At 31.8% G+C, this 20,452-nt stretch overlaps 1 protein-coding gene across 1 annotated transcript in view; it reads right to left on the bottom strand.

Moving 5' to 3' along the window:
• Nucleotides 1-20,452, bottom strand: part of LOC139517941 (protocadherin Fat 4-like) — a 99,694-nt gene that overhangs the window by 24,991 nt on the left and 54,251 nt on the right. Inside the window, exons 35-50 of the mRNA XM_071309501.1 lie at nt 20,279-20,434; nt 19,829-19,984; nt 19,101-19,268; nt 15,665-15,811; nt 15,243-15,396; nt 14,549-14,769; nt 12,434-12,670; nt 10,642-10,821; nt 7,972-8,289; nt 4,968-5,123; nt 4,017-4,253; nt 3,309-3,476; nt 2,685-2,848; nt 1,606-1,840; nt 1,070-1,183; nt 442-516 (exon numbers count right to left, since the gene is read on the bottom strand). Coding sequence (XP_071165602.1) covers nt 442-516; nt 1,070-1,183; nt 1,606-1,840; nt 2,685-2,848; nt 3,309-3,476; nt 4,017-4,253; nt 4,968-5,123; nt 7,972-8,289; nt 10,642-10,821; nt 12,434-12,670; nt 14,549-14,769; nt 15,243-15,396; nt 15,665-15,811; nt 19,101-19,268; nt 19,829-19,984; nt 20,279-20,434 — 2,886 coding nt within the window. The remainder of the gene's footprint in view (nt 1-441; nt 517-1,069; nt 1,184-1,605; nt 1,841-2,684; nt 2,849-3,308; nt 3,477-4,016; nt 4,254-4,967; nt 5,124-7,971; nt 8,290-10,641; nt 10,822-12,433; nt 12,671-14,548; nt 14,770-15,242; nt 15,397-15,664; nt 15,812-19,100; nt 19,269-19,828; nt 19,985-20,278; nt 20,435-20,452) is intronic.

Here is a 20,452-nt window from a genome sequence, read left to right as displayed (position 1 = left end):
CCTAGAAATACCAACTGGAAATTTAAAATATATTACAAGTAATCAGATATACTGAATATTTTTAACAATAAACAATATAGCAAGAAACAAAATCAAATTTCATGTTTGACCCTTACTTATTATATGCCTTTTTTATATACAAATTGAATCATGCCAATATAAGGTTTCTTGTTTAGAAATCACGTTTTTATCCTTAATATGAAAGAAATATAAACCAATGGTTATAACAAATGCCAAGCAAAATTATGTAAATGAAGTTAGATATGAATATTAGTTTTATATCATTTGTTTAAAAACAATAAGATGTGGTTTGACTGACAATGAGACAACTCTCCACATGAGAACAAAATATCACAGAAATTAACAACTATAGATCACTGTACCGCCTTCAAGAATGAGTAAAACCCAAATCTGTCTTCTTCATGTGTTTTTTTTACTTACATCTATAACATATGTGTTTGTCTCCTCATAATCCAACTTCTCTTTCTTAACAACTAGTTTGAGATCATCTGTTATCTATAAAACAAAAGTCAAAAAGCTTCAAAATGTTACTTTCATAATAACCAACTATGACTCAATATAATTAGCACACTGTTTTTGTAAATGATTGAGAAATTGTAACAATGCTTCTCCATTTACAACTGTCAAAGAAGCACTACTGATAAATAAAATATCAAAGATGAGGAAAAATGGTACTGTACAGTGATGGGATGTCATAACAATAATATTTGTGTATAACCATTGAACTTAACTTCTAAAATAACTTATGTGCAACTGATTTATGCGAGTTATATACATGTAACTATGTCAATGCATCCATGTTTTAAAAGTTGGATGCCTCCCAACAAAGACATATATATTGTTGATAGATATAAATAACTGATACCAATGCTAAAAATAGACTACATTCTCTAAATACAATACATGTTGTATAATATAAGAAGACTAAAGATACTATAAATAAATCAAAAATACTATAAATAGAATACAGATACTATATATAGATAACAGATGCTATAAATAGATTACTGATACTATAAATAGATTACAGATATTATAAATACATTACATCAAAAGGTACAACAACAGAGTTCTGTACATCACATTTGTGTTTCTGGTTCTTGTCCTCATCTTGTACAATAACATTACCAACTATTGTGTCTAATGGACTGTTCTCAGCTATCTGTAAGAGTTAACATAGTATATATATAAAGGAGAAACAGACAGACAGACAGACTTCAGCTATATCTCATCTTGTACAATAACATTACCAACTATTGTGTCTACTGGACTGTTATCAGCTATCTGTAAGAGTTTATATAGTATATATATAAAAGAGAGAATTTTAATTGTACCTGTTCTAGTATTGAAATACTGATACAGAGAATCATGTATATCCTGTACTTCATTTTTAAGTTTTCAACTTGGTCATACAAACTCTCAAGACCAGACTTTAAAATTTCCTTCTGAATGTTAGTGAGAATAATTAACTTCATGTGTTAATCTATTTTACAAGTTAAGATAAGATCATTGTAAAATAAAATACTAGATAGTAAGCAACTGTAAACTGTTGAATTTTAGTATTAAACATAATCTCAAACTTACCACTGAACTGTCCAAATGTATATCAGTTGGTGGATCATTGACATCCTTTATAACAATATTAATGGTGTCCGTGACGGAGAGACTGGGTTCTCCAGAATCGGTAGATTTCACTTGTATTGTGAAAACACTGCTTTCCTCAAAGTTTATAACTTCTGCTCTACTGCCTATCTTTAATGTTCTGCCATCTAATACAAAAGCATCTTCTATATATGGGTCTGATTTGGAAATATCTAAACTGAAAAATAGAAATGAATACAATGCTGGTATGTCTGACTGGTAATGTGTTTCCATTAGAAATTATTACGTTAATTCTTTTGTAGTACAAATATAAGTAAGTTAAGCATAGTTAAGTATTATCATTGCTCACAATATTTCATATAATGGATACCATCGTCAATTGGTATGTCTGTACATGTTGTAAATATGATACTTGTTTTGTTTCAGGATGATTGAGAGCTTGATATACCATAAAAACGTTTGTCAGTATTGAAGACTAAATGATGACCTCTATTTTTGACATTTTTGACTATTGTGTCCGTTTGTTTTGTTCAAGCATCGGTAACAATATAATGGAATGTGATACGACTGTTATACAAGTGAGAGGTTTAGCTAGCTATAAAACCAGGTTCAATCCACCATTTTCTACATTTGAAAATGCCTGTACCAAGTCAGGAATATGACAGTTCTTGTCCATTCGTTTTTGATGCATTTTGTTATTTGATTTTGTCATGTAATTATGGACTTTCCGAATTGATTTTCCTCTGAGTTCGGTATTTTTGTGATTTTACTCTAGATGTCCTTTGAATTTTGTGTGTCATTTGTTGCTGTACCATTATTCTCTACATCAAAACTCTTCATATTTGATAAAATTTTACTGCAATTAACTTATGACTCACTGTCTGTAATTTAGTTTGACAAATAAGGAATGAAGTTATCACATTACTTTTCTTTTTAATATGATGATTTTAATTAATCAATCAATATATTTTAAAATGAAAGTCTTAACCATAACTTACTATTATTTTTTCTTATTTCTATTTTTTATAAATGAGTAAAGTCATTCATTACGCAGTGCTCACCCTTTAGCTACAGCTAATAATGAGTAACTATAAGTTTGATCCTTTTCATGGTCTTCAGTATTAAGGTCCCCTATAACAGTCCCAGTTTGACTGTTTTCCTGTAAGTAGCCTCCTCCATAAACCCTGATTTTGATTGGTTTCTCATTTACATCAGAAACTTGTATCTATAAACCAAATGTATGTTGGTATACAAATAAGTGGTGTCATATTAAGGTATTTTCTTAAAGTCATTAATTGGGGGATGCTTTAATTTCTCAACAAAATCTTTAAGTCCTATAGCCCCTCTCTTTATTCTGATGTCATCAAAATTAAAATAAAGAAGTTTCAAATTCATAGTATCAGCATACAGGTTTTAATATTTACAGTCTAACAGATTATAAAATTGTTCACAAGAAATACTTCATCACTGTCAGTCTGCTGATAAAATCATGTTGTTTAGAAATACTGACAGAAATATTCATTGGACACAAAAAACAAGTATGTGAAAGGATAAACAGTTGAACAAGGTGAATTAGGAGTTGGGCATGATAATTAATATATACTTCATATTACATATAACTTGTTTCATGTCCTGAATATAACTATAATATTGGCAAACAAATCTTAATATGTTGACATTCATACCTTGAATGATTCTGTAAGATTAAAAGGTTTCTCATTGTAAGTGCCCGATGCTGTTACAGTCACCTCCCACTCTGATTGTTCCTCATAGTTTAAAGGTTCTTTTATCTTCAGTAAATCACCATCCAGTTTGAATGGCATATCTTGGTCTGACAGTAGATATACAAAGGGCTGGAACAAGATTTATAACTTTAAACTGTCAATTAGATTAAAATATAGCTACTAGAAATGATGTTGTTATTGATGATCACACTTAACTAGGAAGAAGTTATTGATGGATATACCTTATCGTAACTTTAGACAGAATATTAAGGCATGACATCAATGACAAGGCCATATAAAAGTAAAGCTATTTGTCAACGGTAACACTGTTGCTGCCAGATTAGCAATACTTCTGTATGGCTTAATTCAATTTCCTAGCAGGCAAGACAAAGAAATATTTGAGGAAATTATTGTGCTCTGTTGATTTCACACAACAAATTTCTTTATCGAGTCATTTTGATAACAGCTAAGTAAAACTCAGACCATAACTTATATTTCCATTTTTAAAAACCCTATATTTAGATAGTTACAAATATATAATTGTTAGTAGATCCATTCATCTATATTAACTTTCAACAACCATTTAGTCACAAAAGTGAACCTTCTACTTTTACTTTACCAACAAATTGAGCAGACGTCTATCTTCATCTACTTTACCAAAATATTTACCCCTGTTAATGAGTCCATTGTCAGTTGATGGACAATTAGTACTTGACCAACTGTAAAAGTCTCCTCATTTTCCGGTACAGTCTTCTGATCTTGTAGAACAATGATCTTTGGAACTTCAATAGTTTCTTTGATTTGTATGTTTACCAGAACAGTTTTAGATAATGGTGGTTCCCCAGAATCCTGACATGTGATACTAATGTTCATCTGGTTCTTATCTAGTGGTATAGATCCATTAACCTGGAGGTATATAGTATAAATTGATTAATTAAAAGTGTTTATAAAACTTTTCCTAGCCACACACAGTTGGGTTTGCAAATGAAACTATTCAATTTATTTATATAACAAGAATGTGTCCCCAGTACACGAATGCCCCATCCACACTATCATTTTCTATGTTCAGTGGAACGTGAAAATTGGGGGAAATCTCTAATTTGGCATTACAATTAGAAATATCATATCATAGGGAACATGTGTATTAAGTTTCAAATTGATTGGACTTCAACTTCATCAAAAACTACCTCGACCAAAAACTTAAACCTGAAGCAGGATGAACGGACGGACAGACAGACGGACAGACCAGAAAACATAATGCTTATAAATGGGGCATAAAAATAAGAAGATGTGGTATGATTGCCAATTCTCCACCAGATATGTCAATTTAATTATCAAATACATACTGAAATATAAAATCAAATTCGTAAACTGTTGCTTTGCATCACTCAAATTATAATTATTTTATCAAATATATGCTCATATCGCTTATTCCAAGATCTGTTTAACTAACAGTAGTAAATTCCCATTTGAGAGAGCTATTGGTAATGTTAGGATTTGTACCTAAAATGAGTGTAATATCCCATCATTAGTTGCATATCAATTGTTTATTATGTTTACAATCACACATTTTGATGTAAACTTTTGAAAAATATTACTTAGAATGCATTAGAAGTGTACCTTCAGTAACAAGTTAGGATTGTTGACAATAAATACACCAACACCTTCTTCCCCTACAGTACAGTTGTGGGTCTGTCCATGGGTTATTCCACTATTGTCTGGGTCAGTGACTGTAACTATGCCAACAGCATCACCTATAGCTGCATCGTTGCTTACCTAAAAAAAATATATCATTACTCTTCTTTAAATGCCATTCAGAAAACAAAACTACTTCTGAAATATTTCTTTGTGATTTGCAGAATAATCAACACTTATTTAATGAACTGCCATTGCATGGATAAAAGCCTGGTTATAATTGTTAATTGAGTTTTTACTAAAGATTAACTTAAAAATAAGTTGGCTGTATACTGCTGGTATCACAAAAACTTGTCTGTAAAAATGAGGTCAACGTCATAGGACTTTTATCACAGTGAGTAATCTTTCCAAAAAACAGATATAGGAAGGACCTTATCTTCAATCAAAGAGCTGATAGCTCTGAAGTGGAAGAAGGTGAATAAAAGGTAACTTGAATTACCATAAAAGCAGCCCCACTTACCCAGGCTGCTTTGTTCCATTATCGTTAAAATGTATTTTTTTTCTTCAAACAAGAAAAGGTCATAAGTACATGGATTTCCCATCCGTACAATCATTTTCTATGTTCAGTTGACTATGAAAATTAGGTAAAATCTTTAATTTGGCAGTAATTAAGAAGATCATATCAAGAGGAACACATGTGTACTAAGTTTCAAGTTGATTGGATTTCAACTTCATCAAAAACTACCTCGACCATAAACTTTATAACCAGAAGCAGGACGGACGGACAGACTAGAAAACATATTGCCCATAAATGGAGCATAAAAATAGTAAGACTTGTTACATACCTGCCAACTTTTGAAAGTTCCCATATGGGTTTTTACTGCACAACAATTTTAAAGGTTACAATTTTTAGCGACGTATTTTGCAAGATCTGGATTGTCTAGAAAAAGTGTCATATTTGTATGATGAACTTACATGCCTTTTCCTTAAGTCTGTTTGCATGATTCTAGTTATATATTAAATCGGTAGAAAAAATATACATGAAGCTAGCAGACCAGGGTTTATTTTCCAGATTAAGAATATTAGATGCTTGTTGAAATTTCCAATTTTGAATTATGCACAAAGATGGACCTTTAACAGGTTGGGAACAACACTCACAACCCACTGTAAAAAATGAACACAAAATAGAATTTTTCAATAAAATGCTGAAAATAGGCTTTAAAGTATTAAAATGCATTGCAAAAAACAAATATTTCATTAAATAAATTTAAGTAGAATATTCCTGATCATTCCTATGATATTCCTTTTCATATTGGATACAAATTTTATTGAGTCTACTGCAGACACTTTGTAGTCAAAGTGTTTCAACTGAGGTACTACACAGGCGTCAAAAGGCGTCATTATGGAGTAAAGGGGGTGGCGTCAAAAAGCGTCATTATGGAGGAAAGGGTTAAGTACTGAATGGTCAAAACATCATGTTTTTTTATCGACATAAATTTTGTCATAAATGTAACCAAATGATGTAGAAATTGTGTTTTTTCTTCAAATTTCCATCAAATTGTAATGTTTATAGTTCCATTATTGCCTCTCTATTTGAATAAAATAAAATAATAAGAAGAATCTGTTTCTTGTTTTGTTTTGTTTTGTTTTTGACAAATGATTGTTCACTGCTAGCAAATGAATCATTATATTATATATCTTATCTGTATATATTTTTGTTCATGTCTTCATCTCCTTATCATTTGTAAATGTATAGACAAATAAGAAAGAAATAAGCTCCACATGTATATTTGCAACATCGTAAATTAATTAAAACAACATTCTGTTGTAAACAAAATTATGATATAAACTTCAATTTAATCCTTGAAAGGAGGTCTAGATTGCTAAAATAATTTATAAATTTTAATTTTTTTATTTGTCCAAAATCATTTAAATTCATTTAATCAACATCCTTTTATGATTATTTGATTAAAATATTAATCATTTATAGTCTTTTTACAATTTACATTTTTAAAAGCAAAATAACTGAAAACAGGATAAAACAAAGGGAAGTAACAAAAAAGTATTTCAATATTCCCAATACACATCGTTTTGATAACACAACGGCAGTTAGCCGGAGGTAAACATCGTTGATTACCAGTATGTTTGACACCCAAGCTGTCAAGTGAAGCCATATAATTATACATCTTCTTTGATGTTCAGGTAAAATTTAACACAGGTGTCAATTACACCCGTACAGTAGTAAGAAATGATCAAATATGGCGTCTGAAAAATTTCATACACGGGAGTTTTTTCTCCTAAACGGGAGGTTCACATGTATGTTACGAAGGGCATCTAATTCACATGACAAAGGAAAACCATGAATAAAGACAACACTTTATATATCCTTTTTATTTATATAAAAACAAAATCTTCTTGTCTGCAGGATTGCAAATTCGTAACTTCAAGGGCGAACTTGTAAACAGGGCGAGTTGTCCCGATACCAAATTCACGCATGCGTAATACAAATATCTACAGTTAAAACATCCTGTTACAAGTAAACAAATAAAGTTCATGTGGATGAGATGAAATCTAATAATTTACATAAATAAAAGGGTCATATTTACGATAGTGATTGTTTTACAATCATAATTTACAAATTAAATGATTCAGATGCCTAATCATGTGTAAAAATCGGTGTCAGGAATCTAAGTTGTTTTGAAATTGTAATACACGAAATGAATGCGGCATACGGAGACTCAATGCCAATGGTCAGCCCCTTAAGTCTTCAGAAGACTTGACGTCTTCTTCCACTAAAAACAAGACCATTGAACCATCGAAATGAGGTCAAGCTCAGGCTTACAAAAACACCTTCCAATTATTCTATACAAGACATAATTATTGTTAATCTATGATTTAATTATTGTTTCTAATAAACTGAATCTTATCTGGAAACATAAGGTTGATCATTAATGATAAAGAATAACGTATATAGTAATAGATTACATACATCATATGATGATAACTCAATAGCTGAGGGTGCCTCATTCACATCTATCACGTTAAAGTTGAAAGTTTTTATGAAATACTGAGATGGAACTCCATTGTCCTTTGATTTAATGGTCACATCATAACTCTGCTTCTTTTCATAGTCAACAGGAAACTGAGCAATCAACATTCCCTCCTTCACTGTGAAGAGTTCCCAGAATGTGATAACTTGGTAAATGTGTTGGTCATCCTCATCATCATCAAGTGATTCAAGTTGACCAATTTCAAAGCTTGGTGAATTTTCTGGTATGCTGGTTACTTCTCCGTCAAGTTCAATGTCCTAAAATAAAACAAATTTTTTACACTATTACTACTCTTTGTTTTTTTTTTAATTTTGAAAAGTCATTATTAATTTTTTTTTTTTTATAAATTTAAGAAAATGCTGCAAAGAAAATCTTGATCAAACAAACAATTTGAAAAGCCATTCTGTATTTTTAATTCAGATAGCTATTCACTTTATCTTGATATTTCTTATTTGAATTTTTGAAAATTTATTTGGGATGCCTTACATAGGTGCATGGCATTACAGATACATCTGGTGTAAGTTGATATCATCAGAGGCTATGTCTTGTAGTTGCTGAAAGAATGTCAACAAATGTGCTAGCTAGATAGAAGAATCATGACTTGTAGTTGGCAAGAAATCAACAGATCAGACACTTTATCAATTGGAATCCCTATAAAACCACATATACTGACCGACTTTAGAAATGCAACACTATATTATTCTTTTTAATTCCTATTTTCAAATATACAATTTTTTGTAAACAAACTAATGAACAGAAAGTTCTTTCATTACTTCAATGTTTAAAACAAATTCCAGTTCGAAAGTTGAATTGACTTTTGTCATTTTCAAAATTTAAATATTGAGGATTACACTGAAACCTTGGTTTTCCCTTACCAAGGAACGTGTCACCTTCAAAAGCAATGACTGACTGTAACAAACTCAACTAGAGGCTCTAAAGAGCCTGTGTCACTCACCTTGGTTTATGTGAATATTAAACAAAGGAAGCAGATGGATTCATGACAAAATTGTGTTTTGGTGATGGTGATGTGTTTGTAAATCTTACTTTACTGAACATTCTTGCTGCTTACAATTATCTCTATCTTTAATGAACTTGGCCCAATAGTTTCAGTGGAAAATGTTAGCAAAAATTTACAAATTTTATGAAAATTGTTAAAAATTGACTATAAAGGACAATAAATCCTTAGGGGGTCAATTGACCATTTCAGTCATGTTGACTTATTTGTAAATCTTACTTTACTGAACATTATTGCTGTTTACAGTTTATCTCTATCTATAATAATATTCAAGATAATAACCAAAAACAGCAAAATTTCCTTAAAATTACCAATTCAGGGGCAGCAACCCAACAACGGGTTGACCGATTTATCTGAAAATTTCAGAGCAGATAGATCTTGACCTGATAAACCATTTTACCTGTGTCAGATTTGCTTTAAATGCTTTGGTTTTTGAATTATAAGCCAAAAACTGCATTTTACCCCTATGTTCTATTTTTAGCCATGGAGGCCATCTTGGTTGGATGGCCGGGTCACCGGACACATTTTTAAAACTCAATACCCCAAAGATGATTGTGGCCAAGTTTGGTTTCATTTGGCCCAGTAGTTTCAGAGGAGAAGATTTTTGTAAAAGTTAACAACGGAAGACAGACGACGGACGCTGGACGCCAAGTGATGGGAAAAGCTCACTTGGCCCTTCGGGCCAGGTGAGCTAAAAATGATTGTCAGAAAGGTCAACCAATTCTTATTGTCACATTTTGGATTCTGTTTTGCACCTTCTGATTTTGTCGTTGTTCCACCCATTACAATGGGATTTGGCAATCATGCAGTTGAAACTTTAGGGCTTTAAATGTTTTTCTGCAGTTGATTCTTTGGCAGTTCAGTTAATGGGAAACATTTTATGGCATAAATCTGTGCAAAATGGCATTCAGCAATTTGATTAGAAATTGAGGTTGCGGCTGTAGACCTGTCTTGCAAATGATGTTGCGTAATCAAATTCCATTGACATTGCATTGTTACTACATGTTGATCTGGTCATTGATGGTCTTCAACAAATCCCGTCTACCAGTATCATTCTTGGAAGGACAATAAGACAAATTTATGACGTCAAATTGTCTGGTTGCAGCACGTTCACATTTTCCTGTTTGCAGTAATCTAATGGATTGATTCAGTTTTTTATTCCTCAGTCTTTGCAATATGAAGATGCAACATTTTTTCACTGATTTAAGTGTGGCTAAGGATTGAAAGAACTGTTTCCCAAAGCAATAAAATTGAAAAAAAATCTTTTATTGGTTTGAAATTTCGCTTTTTGAAATTCAGGCGATCTAAATAATGCGGTATGTTCAATAACCACAAGTCATTCAAATGTTGATTTTTTCGAAAGAGAAAGAAGTATGATAAGCAAGAATAGTAGTTGTATGAGGATCAAACATAATTTGGTAAAAAAAATCCACAAAATGAGTGTTGCGTTTTTAAAGTTGGTCAGTATAGGATCTTACCTTGTACATATTTCATAATTTGATCTTTGATTTTATTCAACATGGTTTAACCTCCTAGCTAACAAGATACTGGTCTGAATTGCCCATGTTTAAGCTTTACATTTGTATAAACTTACATATGGAGGCTCATTACAGTTGACTATATTAAAAACAAACTCCTGCTGAATTTGAAGACCAAGATGATCCTTTACCATGACAACAAGTCTATGAGATCTATGATCTGGATCTTCATAATTAACAATCTTGTTCAATAAAACATCAGTACTACACTGGGTGGTATATGGAACTTCTGTTGACTGTAAACAAAACAAAAAACAATCTGTTAAGTACATTCTATGTTTCATACATGTGATTTCTTGATATAGATTTAATATACCCAGTGCAGTTTTTTACACCCCATATCCACATCTTACTTTAGGAACATAACTGTAAACCGTACACAACATTACCATCATCGACTTCTGATTAGTATTTCCGCGCCATATCTTAACCTATGCATCCGTCAAAATCTCCCGCTTTTCAGACCCTCTTCCGTCCATCCCGTTAAAATTTGAAATCTCCCGCTTTTGAAAATGTCAACCTCGTAAAATTTTCAATACACATTTTTGTTTACAAAATTGATAGGGACAGAGAAAAAGTCTGAGAAACTCGAAATTGATATGGGAAAAGTCCGAGAAAAACGGAAATTTCCTGTTGTGTCAAAACATAACATGAGGTCATAAAATAGGTAAAATCAGCCTGAGATGTTTAGGATTAAACTGTTTATACAGCAATAAATTAAAGATAATAGGCAATTCCTAGGTGACAACTAGCTAGTTTAAGACACAAGCCTGGTTGATTAAAAGTGAAATACTGACAAAGGATTAAATTGACTAATTGTACAAGTTGTATTTAAAACAACGGTGTAACTCACTATGTGATGCTGTTAAAAATTTGGAACATTTACTGAACCTCAAAGACAAATGAAATCAACTCAAATATGATATTTATGGCTAGTTTTCTATCCAAGCCAATGGAATACCTATATAAGTATAGTTGTCTTGGACTATTCTGAAATTTCAGAATTTGACAAAATGCAAACTGTTTTTTTATCACCAAATCCCAGCAGCAAATAAAAGAAGACCAAGTATCTAGCCCAATTCAACTCTTTTAGATTTGATTTCAAATGGTGCAGATCCTTTTTTTTTTTTTTTTCAACTTCAGATACTTTGTTTCACTATAATAGTTGTTAACAATGGTGCAGATCCAGTACCAAGCGTCAAGACCATGCTTACTACACTTCATGCAAAGCTGACTATGGTGGCCCTAATGACTTGACCAAACTTATGGAGACAGCTACCAACCAGCAAGCCTACATATCTATCAATTTAACACCTTCTGTTACAAGCATGTTCAGTAGTGGTACCAAAGTTGACAATTTAGCTTAATCAGAGATACTTTTTGCCAACTATGTATGATGGCTGATCACTTTATCTTGAATTATACATAATGAATAAATTTTTGAAAACCCCCTTATCTTCTATTTTTATCAAGTAAAAATGGATATGTAGGTGTTGAAAGGTATGGAATTATTGTTCTTTTAACCAAAAAAAAAGGAAGATATGCAGTTTAAACACACACAAAAAACATTGTGTACGTCAATAAAAGGTCGATAATAAATCTCCAGTTATGAGACCCAAACTCTAGCTGAAAATTTCCAAATCTCCAGTTGTGGCTTGACAACTCTGTCACATGTATGATGTTTGTTGGGATCGTAAATGGTCACAGGATACTACTCTTTATAATTTACATATTTTCTTAAACCACATAAATGTTATCAAAATGGAAGAGTAAGAGTGCTAACAAAGATATCTTTATATTGTTAATACATCACTTCATATAAAGGTTATTCTGATCTAAATTTTCAACCTGTTTGCAATCTGGTGATGCAGATGACAGTTTAAAAATGTCACTTCCTGTTTCTATTAAGCTGAAGGTCAGTTTATCTGACTGGTCAGGATCAGATGTCATTAAAGTGCCTACAACATCATCAATTAGTGTGCATTCTGGAATTTCCATCTTTTTCACTTTTTCAGTTTCCAAAATTTTTACAGTTTCTGGTTTCTCATTTCTGTTAGTGACTGCTAAAGTGAAATTCTTTGCAATCTGAAAAAATATTTCACAATTTGTTTTTTAAAATGATGAATGATACTCAAAATACAAAGGATATATACATTTAATGAAATATTAATCAAAAAAGGACTTGAAATATGGACCGAAATATGATAGATGGGACAATATCCCTAATGCGCCTTGAAATGAGGAACTCAAAAGTCATGTGTAAACAAAAAATCCCTGTGTATTGATATTTGACACATTTCTATGATAAACAAATGACTGAGCTGAACCATTTGTGTTAATTTAGAAAGTAGGGGAACACAGAATAAATGTGTAAAAACTATGGAGCTATTAAGGTAGCACAATACAAAGATTTTAGAAATTAGCTTCTGCATAGGTATCCCTAGTGGGTTGATTTTATTTTATGTTGTTCCTATAGCCATTATCTACAAAAGGGTGTCTCAGATTTCAGAGAGAATATATGGAACAAATTTTACAAGATAATTAAACATTATCTTCTTTTATGTGGTTAGGATGTTTACACTAATTAGAGATTTTTGAGAGAATGGAATGCCATAGAGACAATCTGAGACACCCTTTTGAAGCCCATGATGTGTTGATTAAGATTTCGTTAAAATTTTCTGTATAAGTTAAAGAGATGATGGAGCTAAATTCATTCAAATGAACTTACCCAGATTTTGTCACTAATTACATAATAATTGATTACATAATGATTGCATAATAAAAATATTGCATTCATTTTAAAGATTAATCTTTTATCTATCTATATATACCTCTTTTATTATTTTCTATGCGTTCATAAGAAAGTTACAGCATTTCAAAGGCTAGTGATTTGAAGTATAAAAATCTTTGTATTGTGCTACCTTAAATGTGTTCAAAGTATTAAAGGAGTAGGTTCAGTAAGACCCCTTTTTGGCCCCAAAATATAGCAGTTTTACAAAATTGTTAAAATGTAAACTTTTAGTTATTTATTGGACAGTAGAATGCTTCTGCTACATAAATATGGGCTGTTTTTGACAATACAATGCACATATATTGGGTACTAGCACCATTAAGGCATGCTAAATTACTGAAATCTTCACAATTCTAGCATTTTAGTTAAATTTTAGACAGTTTTCGTGTGAAACAAAAGTGGCCGCATTCGTGTTCATCCTTAATATTGAGATGTAAGTTGTATTTTATGATAATACATAACATATATAAAGGTTGAGGATGAACACGGATGCGGCCACTTTCATTTTTGACAAAAATCATCTGAAAAGTGACATTTTTCGGCATATTTGGTAGATTTTTCATATTTGAGCTTGAATCGGGTTGTTTTTAGTGACTATATCAGTTAAAATCTTTCACATAAAATTAATTGATTCAAATGAAATAGACACTTAAGTGTTTAAAAAGTGGTCAAAATCTTTCGTAAGATAAACTTGAAATTTGAGGCCAAAATCGGTCCTTACAAGACCTACTCCTTTTCAAAGAACTTATTGTGTTAAAAATGGTTTTTTTTACCATGAGGAGCTGCATCACAAAAGGATACTCGGGGTTTGCTAACTTACGAAAAAAGTTATCTCACTTCGTACCCCGAAAATTTAACCACATATGTAAAAATGTCTCAGCTTCTAAAAGAGCCATCATACATATCCATGTTAACGATATGGACTGAGCAACGGAAGAAAACGTTACAATTACAGCCTATGGAGAACCTAATACACATCTTGACCCAGATGAGCGAGCTTCAACAAAAAAAATCCTAAATTTTACCAGTATGTAAATTTTATTATCCTACACCTTACAGTACATGACTAACAAATTACAGTATGGAATTGATCAGAAATTCAGACTGACGCTCTTTCAACTTAATGCAAACTTACTGAAGAGCATCTTTTAATGATAATTTTAATAACTTACTGACTTAACAGGAAACCCATCATCTGACACTTGGACTTGAAATGTTACGCTGGGTGTGGATTCATAATCAACTGCTCCACTAACAACTACAGTGTTGCCAGTTACAGAGAAGTAGTTTCCCTTGCACATTAAATATGACAATGTCTGACCATTATCTTCATCCTCCGCAGATAAAGTACCAACTACTGTACCTAAGGGGGAATTCTCTGCTATACTCTCAGCTAAAATAAATAATAATTTTCTAGATTTAGCTTATAAAACTTAATGAAAATACATTTATGGGATAAATTTTAACATAAAATACGAATAAGGCAAGCAAGATGAATGGCATCCAAATTACATAGAATTCTCAAACAAGATAGCTCTTATAATGTGGTTAATGAAAATAAAAATTTGGAACACCATAATTGTTTTAGACCAAAAATATAATAATATCTTCCCTACATAGGGAAAAATTTTAAAATTGAAATATACAAAAAATGTCTTATATTTGTAAAGAGTCATAATAATAAGATAAATTCAATATTTTATTTCATTAAGATAATAAGTCCTTCAAATGAATTGCATTCCTGTCTCAAAATATGTATATTTCATTAAAGATTTAATGTTTTCTGCTATATTTCAATCCAAGATGGTGCAATAGCCTCCAATCTACCTTAAATTGAGACATACAACAAAGAGACCATGTTTTTACCTGACAATGTCAAATCAGTAGGTGAGTCGTTATCATCAGTTATCTCTATAATGAAGGTGACATCCTTTGTCAGGGGTGGTGTACCATTGTCCTGTACTGTTATAGAGATAGAGTATGTCCTCTCCTTCTCAAAGTTAAAATCAGCATCATCAACCTTAAATACATCAAAATCTCATAAAATTTGTATCATCAACCCTGATCAATTTTAAAAAGAAATACTCAAATGTCTGCATTTTCAACTAAGTACAACAAAATCACTCGATCTGCATTGATTTTTTTCAATCATATTCACTCAAAGAATACGTCATTAACTTAAGTACAATAAAAGAACAGCTTTTCAATGCCCCACATTACACATATTTTATCTGTCCAAGGGCAATAACTCAACAATTTAATTTGTTGAAGTGTCAATTTATACTTACAACAACATGACCATCCTGTATTGTAAATCTTCCCTCAGCATTGTCTGTAATATTATATGTAAATGTTTGTTTCTCTCCCCCTTCATTATCAGGATCTATTGCTATCAATTGGCCAACTTTATCTCCGGATTTACTGCTCTCAGATATCTACATCAAGCCAAAGTAATTTAAAAAGAACATTATGTACAACAAAATAGACGTTTTATGACAACATGTATTGGAGAACAATCTAGAATTTATGATAGTAGTTGTCATTTGATGAAGAGAATCAAATTATAATTAACTGCATTTTGGAGTGTGTTAAAACAAATAATAGCGTACCAAATAATGAGACTCAAATGTTTATTAATTATAATTAATAAACATCCAACATGATAGAAACTTGATTAGCATCCTTATGCTAAATGGAATTACAAGTTAAACTGTTTATGCTTTTTCCAAACATGAAGGGTAGGCGGTAATGTCCTTAATCCATTCAATATTCATCTATCAAAAAAATAGTAAAATTGATAACAGATATAAGAAACATTTAAATATAAGAATTGATATCAATAAAATCAAACAATCAAAGAGCAGAATGCTCTGAGGGATACGATTGCCATATAGTTTTCATTGACACATGTATAGCAGTTCTGCCAACTTTTCATTAAGCAAATTCGTGAGATTTGGCCAAAATAGAAAAGATCAAAGAGGAAAAAATTGATCCAAGGATACTGCTGCAAAAAAGCATGAACATGCGTGAGTCTCACGCATTTTTGGCAGCCCTGGCCTTGATAGTCCAAATAATTATGACCTCTTGGAAGGCTATTATATTTTTTTTCTTTGAAGCTTTAATTATGACGTCTTTAAAGGCTACTATATTTTTTTTTTCTATGACGCCTTACTTCGACCAGAGACATATAATACAATTGTATTATATGTCTCTGCTTCGACGTCGTTATTTTCAAAACTAATTCAACTGCACATGCAAAGGTAATATAAATCTGAATAGTCACTCAACTTTAAAAATAGCTAATCCCGGATACAAGTGTACGAGCAATGTACTTATTGTGTTTTATTTGTGTGATATGAATTCCAAGTTTACTTTCCACAGCACTCACTGAGAGAGAGAGAGAGAAGGTATTTCACTTCATAGTTCGAGATTACTCTGATGTCCGACGGCTGATTTGCCAGACAAGCTGGGACCGTGGGGGACTTTTATGGTAGTATACTTAAATAGTCCCAGTCCCATATATTATATCAAGTATTATTGGATGCCGAATTGAATTTTAAATAGGTTCCGATTAAACTAGATGCCGATTTAACTAGGTGCCGATTTGACCAGGTGCCGATTTGACTTGTACCCAGTAATCTCGGGACTATTCACTTCGTATCTTATCACCGTTTATTCTAGGAGGAACCCCATTTCCCAGTCCAATATATTATATCAAATATTATTGGATGCCGAATTGACTTTTAAATAGGTGCCGATTCGACTAGATGCAGATTTAACCAGGTGCCGATTTGACCAGGTGCCGATTTGACTTGTACCCAGTAATCTCGGGACTATTCACTTCGTATCTTATCACCGTTAATTCTAGGAGGAACCCCATTTCCCAGTCCAATATATTATATCAAATATTATTGGATGCCGAATTGACTTTTAAATAGGTGCCGATTTGACTAGATGCCGATTTAACCAGGTGCCGATTTGACTTTTTCTATGGTAGCCGATTTGACCAGGTGCCAATTTGACTTGTACCCAGTAATCTCGGACTATTCACTTCGTATCTTATCACCGTTAATTCTAGGAGGAACCCCATTTCTAACTCTTTAATTATTAATTTCCCTTGGGTCAGTGGGCATGAATCCTTCCGTATACACTCCTCTGTTTAAATTGAGATCGTTCTTAATATAATACGACGTTTATCAACATCTAACGTGTTATTTTTTTCTTGACGATTTTGACGGGAAATACTTCTGAAAGGGAGACAACTTGAAACGATAATATGGAAGACTCCATTTCGGCTAAAGGGGTGTTATAGGTAAAACTTCATTGATTTTAACTTAAATGATGCATATGATTTTAAATTATGCAACAACAATATTAAACCCTCAATAGCAGGCAGACATAGAAAGAATCCAATGAGTTTCAAATTAATTAATAAGCGGGGAATCCAGAACAACCACTCAATCTGATACCCCTTGAAATCAAGAAAACTATACGCATGCGCATCAATACATAAACAAACCTGCGACTTGAGATTTGGAACAAGAACGTTTATTTAATTTATGATATGATGAATGAGTCTCAATTTCTTTATGAGAGTACAGTATCAGTTTCATAACGGTAAAATATAGAAAACTCCACTTCAGTTCTTATATGACAGAAATAGAATTATCGGAATTCAAAGAACTCTCGCATTTATCAAAACTGGGGAATTCCCTCTGACGTGTTTCTAAAGGAGTAGGTCCGGTAAGGCCCCTTTTTTGCCCAAAAATATAACAGTTTTACAAAATTGTTAAAATGTAAACTTTTAGTTATTTATTGGACAGTTGAATGCTTCTGCTACATGAATATGGGCTGTTTTTTACAATACAATGCACATATATCGGGTTGTAGCACCATTAAGGCATGCTAAATTACTGAAATCTTCAAAATTCTATCATTTTAGTTAAATTTTAGACGGTTTCCGTGTAAAACGAAAGTGGCCGCATTCGTGTTCATCCTTAATATTGCAATGTAAGTTGTATTTTATGATAATACATAACATATATAAAGGTTGTGGATGAACACGGATGCGGCCACTTTCATTTTTGACAAAAACAATCTGAAAAGTGACGTTTTTTGGCATATTTGAGAGATTTTTCATATTTGAGCTTCAATCGGATCGTTTTTAATGACTTAATCAGTTAAAATCTTTCATATAAACTAATTGATCCAAGTGAAATAGACACTTCAGTGTTTAAAAAGTGGTCAAAATCTTTCGTCAGATGAAACTGAAATTTGAGGCCAAAATGAGTCCTTACCGGACCTACCCCTTTATAAAAACACTAAATATAAATACTGCTTAATTCTGATTTTCCGTGTTGTTAAAAACACGCATATAAGTTAAGGGAAAAATCAAACATGAAGATTATGAGAAGAACATTACAGGAAAGTTGTTTATGTTCAATCCTTTTGCTTGTTTTTACCTTTTAAAGCAAGACAATCATAAGAATCTGAGATGTTGCTGAATGTTTAGAATAAAACGGTTGACGTGAGGGAATGAGCCCTGAGTCAACGGTAAAAGTCTACAGATTGCTTAAAAGCAATCGTATCCCAAAAAATAATGAAATTTCTCTTGTTTCAGTTTCATACTATTAAAAAAAAATTATTCATTATTTAAGTCTTAACTTTATGACTGTATTTTAATAATATTTGGAAAGTCTGATTGATGGCCTTATATATACGTACTTTATTATTGGATAGTCTAACAGAGGAAAGTGGCTCGTTCACATCAGTTACAGTCACGATGAAAACTTTGTCATAGTATAATGGATTAGGTTCCCCACTATCTGTTACCCTAATGGTGATCTCATGTTTTATCTGTGTCTCATAGTCCAACTCAGCTGCTGATGTCACCTTCAAACAAACAAACTCCATCAGCAATTTTTCTTTTCTTTTTCTTCCGAATACAAAACCTGACAACTGGGAAAGTGCTTTTCTGATGTAAAGTATATTTTAGGCTTTTTTTCTCCCATAAAACAGCACAGAAATCATTTGCAAATGTATAACTGTTTAGATTACATGTAATCTGTTCATTTACCAATAGATTTGCATATTTTTGAGAGGCTTGAATAAGGCCTTTACAAAATAAATATTATCTGGTTTATAAACATGTGAGTGCTTGGCATATAATTGAAGAAATCACAAATCTCTATTGTATTGACAATGTGAAAAATATTTTGTTGAGACCTTTGAAAGTCATCATTGGCCTTACTTATAGCCAATGGAAATGTTTCAATTATTTAAGACATTGTAGGATAGGCCAGGCAAATTTGGACATTCTTAGTAGCACTAATTATTACCAAACTTCTTTAATGTTATAATGGAATATCTCCTCCAGTCAGCAATTAATAACATATTATAGAGAATTATAAATACCAACCCGTCAGAATAAAGCAAAGTTATTTAAAACTTACCTTCAGTTTATTATGTGCTATGTAGAAAAACTTGGATCCTGATGGAATGGTAAAGCTATGTGTTTGTATTGTGTCTGGGTCAATCGCTGATAAGGTTGCCATAACAACATCAACAGAGTTTTCTGGGATATCTAAAGTGCCATCCACTATAATGTCCTAAAATTATAAGAAATAAAAAGTAATCAGGTTTTTTCTTTCATTGAAATTTTAACTTAATGTTACCGGGTACATAAAAAAAACAAGATGATTTATAAAATATATATTTCTTTCATCACAGCTTAAAATCATGAAAGATTAATATAAAAAGGCTTTCATACGGGATGATATGTTTTTCTAAACCTAAAAACAAATATTGACAAAGTCTAAAGTCTGAAAATTATTTAGAAAATTATCTACAAAAAGATGAATTTTAAATAAAAGATTTATTATCTTTTACAAAATAAAACTTACACTAGGTGCATCATTAGCATCACTGATAGTTAGTGTAGTTTGTTGAATGATCTTAGACCCCTCATTGTCAACTGCATAAAACAAGAGGCTCACGGATGGTTCAGTCTCAAAATCAAATGTTTCAGAACTCCTCACATCTGCTGTACATCTAATACCCTGTGTAAAATACATTTA

The sequence above is a fragment of the Mytilus edulis genome, chromosome 3 (assembly GCF_963676685.1).
Source record: "Mytilus edulis chromosome 3, xbMytEdul2.2, whole genome shotgun sequence".
Taxonomy (NCBI): Eukaryota; Metazoa; Mollusca; class Bivalvia; order Mytilida; family Mytilidae; genus Mytilus; species Mytilus edulis.
The sequence above is the reverse complement of the archived record's forward strand: the minus strand, read 5'-3'. Positions and strand labels throughout refer to the sequence as shown.